Below are 3,230 nucleotides of genomic sequence, written 5' to 3'. Positions count from 1 at the left end.
TATTATATACTCAACAAAATACCGCGTTTTTGATTGGTCAATGACGAATGCATAAATAGGTTATAGAGTGCAAATTGGGGTTATAGAGTGCAATACAGAAGTTGCTATGGAAACACCGGGGAAGCGCCAAATTTGAAAACCAAATTAAAAAATGGCGGACAGCCGGTTTGCTTTGTCAAACCAAAATATCGTCGAGCAACTTAAGGAAAATGCGAGAAACAAAAACACGTTGAAAGCTACACAGACCTGGTTGAATGTTTGGCAAACATGGGCAACAGAGAGAAAAGTAAACCCAAAAATGGAAGAATACGAGCACGAACAACTCGATGAGATGTTGCAAACCTTCTACACAGAAATACGCACAAAAGACGGGTTTGAATACGAACCTGAGAGTTTAAAAATCCATGCTGGCAGCCCTTGACCGCTATTTAAAAGAACACGGCTACAAGTACTCGATAGTTAAAGACCGAGAGTTCCACCAGTCCAAATTGGTACTTGAAGGAAAAGTGAAGTGTCTCCGACAGCAAGGAAAAGGCAAAAGACCCAACGCCGCGAACGCACTGACAACCGAGGAAGAAGAAATGCTATGGAGTGAACAAAGTCTCGGTGACTGCAGCCCAAGAGTTCTTTCCCAGACGATGTGGTGGCTCTTGACTCAACATTTTGGCCTGAGGGGAAGACAGGAACACCACTCAATGGAAGTCGAGGACTTTAGTTTTTGTGTGGACGACAGCGGCACAGAGTACGTCACATTTAAAGAGAATCCTACAAAAACGAGGCAGGGAGGACTTAACACAAAACATCGTAGTGTTCTGCCAAAAATGTTCGCTACTGGCGGTCAGAGATGTCCCGTTGAGTTGCTGAAGCAATACCTCAGTAGACGTCCTCAAGAGCTGCGAGAAAAAGGTCCTTTTTACCTTGCCATAATTGAAAACCCCAAAACAAATGTTTGGTACAAGAAGCAGCGCCTCGGCGTAAACAGTATCGACAACATGATGAAGAGCGTTGTAAAGAACACACCTCTGGAGAAAAGCAAGAAGAGATTGACTAACCACAGCGCAAGGAAGACGGTTGTGAAGAAACTGAGGGCAGCAAGCGTCGAGAGGCAGTCGATAATCCAGGTGACTGGACACGTAAGCGAGAAATCTCTTAACGACTACGATGAAGGTAGCGAGAAGGAACAGCAACAACTCTCCAACATTATCAGCATGCCTCCACAGTCAGCAGCTTCGAGCAGTTTCGCAGGTGTACCCGCAATGCCGTCTTTTCCCGCTACAACTTCAAGAGGTGAACAGGTGAACACAAGCAGCCATGCTTACACCGTGAACAATTTTCACAACTGCCAAGTCACATTTAATGTGATTCAAGGACAGTGCACTTCACCTAAGTCTGTGAATCCGAATGCTATTTAGTGAGTCCGATTGAGATTAAAAACATTCAGGAACATTTGAAAAGAGATAAGTGAACCAGTATTCTTGTCGCTTTTAACAACTGAAATTTAGCTTTTTGAGTTCAGCTTGTAAGCGTATATTTTCTCAGAAACTTTTCAAAACTTCACGCTTGATTTGCCTTGTCACAACATGATATTTTTTGATTGGTTCAAATAAAACATGTGAGCATTTGGGAAACCATTGAAGCGTTTCATGTGGTACGCATGGCGTGCAAATAGCGCGACGCAGTAATTTTTGTTGAGTACATAATAAATAAAAAATCGTATGAACTTGCTCGTGCATTACGTGATTTATGGTCACTCGTGATGTTTTAAAAGTTCTCAAATTGCACTCGCCTACGGCTCGGGCAATTTTGAGAACTTTTAAAACATCACTCGTGCCCATAAATCACGTAATGCACTCGCGTTCATACGATTTCCTGTACTTATCGTTTTATTAATCTCTTCACTTCTGCTTGACAACGCACAAACAATATTCATCAGTTGATTATATCGGATTTGTTAAAGTTTTGCTTGACGCGTATATACAAAGATACAGTAGAGGAAAATACGGTAAATACAGTACCAATGCCACTTGAGGGTGTTCTATTAATGCTCCCCTGGGTGTTTAAACATTGCGAAAAGGTAAATGCGATTGGCTGTACCATCGATGCATGTGTTGAGAGACTGAACGAAAGATAGTTGCCAACGGAAATGCCAGGTGACGTGTAAAGGGAGTGAAATGAGCGAGCGCTATGATCTTTGTCATTGTACGTTGAGACACAAAGAGACTGAGTCTTCTCCCTCTTTACATTTATAATTATATATTGATATAGGATAAAGGCCCATGCAAACGCTGCAGCTTTGCACGCAACAGCTACCGATGACGTGGCCGCATGCTACAAAATTTCGCGCAACATTATTTTCCAAACTTTTGAAACATCCTGCAAGCAGTTACGTTACAGCTATATATTTTGTTTACTTCATAAAGAATAGCAGCTGCACAAGTTCTAATCTCCACATTTTTAGAAAAATATATCAATCAATTAATTAATGTTGAGCTTTTTACAATGCATGCAAACTTATTTTATCTGTTTTATCTACACAGGGCCATCGAGAAAACTCCGTACGAGACTGTACAAAAGGTTGGTACATTCAGTGTGTTTCTGTTAACGCTATGCATTTTAGAAAGTATAATTTTTTTTATACAATGCTTATGCTATCTTAATTTCGATTGGCCAAAAGCACTCTGCTAATTCCAGATGGCCACTGTGCCATCACGTCATATTGGATTTATGCATGTCATATATGTCAGTTCGATTTTGTCAAAAGTTTTTAGAAGTTATTAATCCTTTCTAGAACGTTTTGGCAGAAACTTATTGAAAAGGTTCAGAGCCAACTTCCATTTTAGAAAAAAATATTTTGTTGACTTTGATGTCAATGTTGATAAGTGTTGTTGTATATGATAATACTGTTGTTCTTGGTCCTGTCTACAGCCTTCAATCTCAGCCAAGAAATAGGTTTCCAAGATGGAATTTGTGGTGCCATTTTGCTCAAGATAGTTACTCTTGAGCAAATTGGTGATATTCGAGGTGCTTTTCAAATGGCAGTACTCCTAAAGACAATTGATTTTAAGGTAATTTTGGTCAATAATACACAATGTTTTGTCTTTTTTTTAATAAACAACTTTTTATTGGTAGATTTACAAACCTACAGATATGTCACTGGTTCACTCACTTATCTATCTTAATAAGATTTTTACCAAGAAAATACTAACAGTTTTTCCATACAATACTTGATC

The 3,230-nt window shown here is 39.6% G+C and overlaps 1 protein-coding gene across 1 annotated transcript; it reads left to right on the top strand.

Annotated features, from left to right (window-relative positions):
* Nucleotides 1-404: 404 nt before the first annotated feature.
* Nucleotides 405-1,878, top strand: LOC144639875 (uncharacterized protein KIAA1958-like). The gene has a single exon (XM_078499151.1). It carries the CDS (start codon nucleotides 405-407, stop codon nucleotides 1,410-1,412), a length of 1,008 nt encoding a protein of 335 aa, XP_078355277.1. The 3' UTR covers nucleotides 1,413-1,878.
* The last annotated feature ends 1,352 nt before the right edge of the window (nucleotides 1,879-3,230 follow it).

This window comes from Oculina patagonica, unplaced genomic scaffold (assembly GCF_052425735.1).
Source record: "Oculina patagonica isolate OP01 unplaced genomic scaffold, crgOcupat unplaced1433, whole genome shotgun sequence".
NCBI classification, from domain to species: domain Eukaryota; kingdom Metazoa; phylum Cnidaria; class Anthozoa; order Scleractinia; family Oculinidae; genus Oculina; species Oculina patagonica.
Note: the sequence above shows the minus strand (reverse complement) of the source record. Positions and strands in the feature narration are given on the sequence as shown.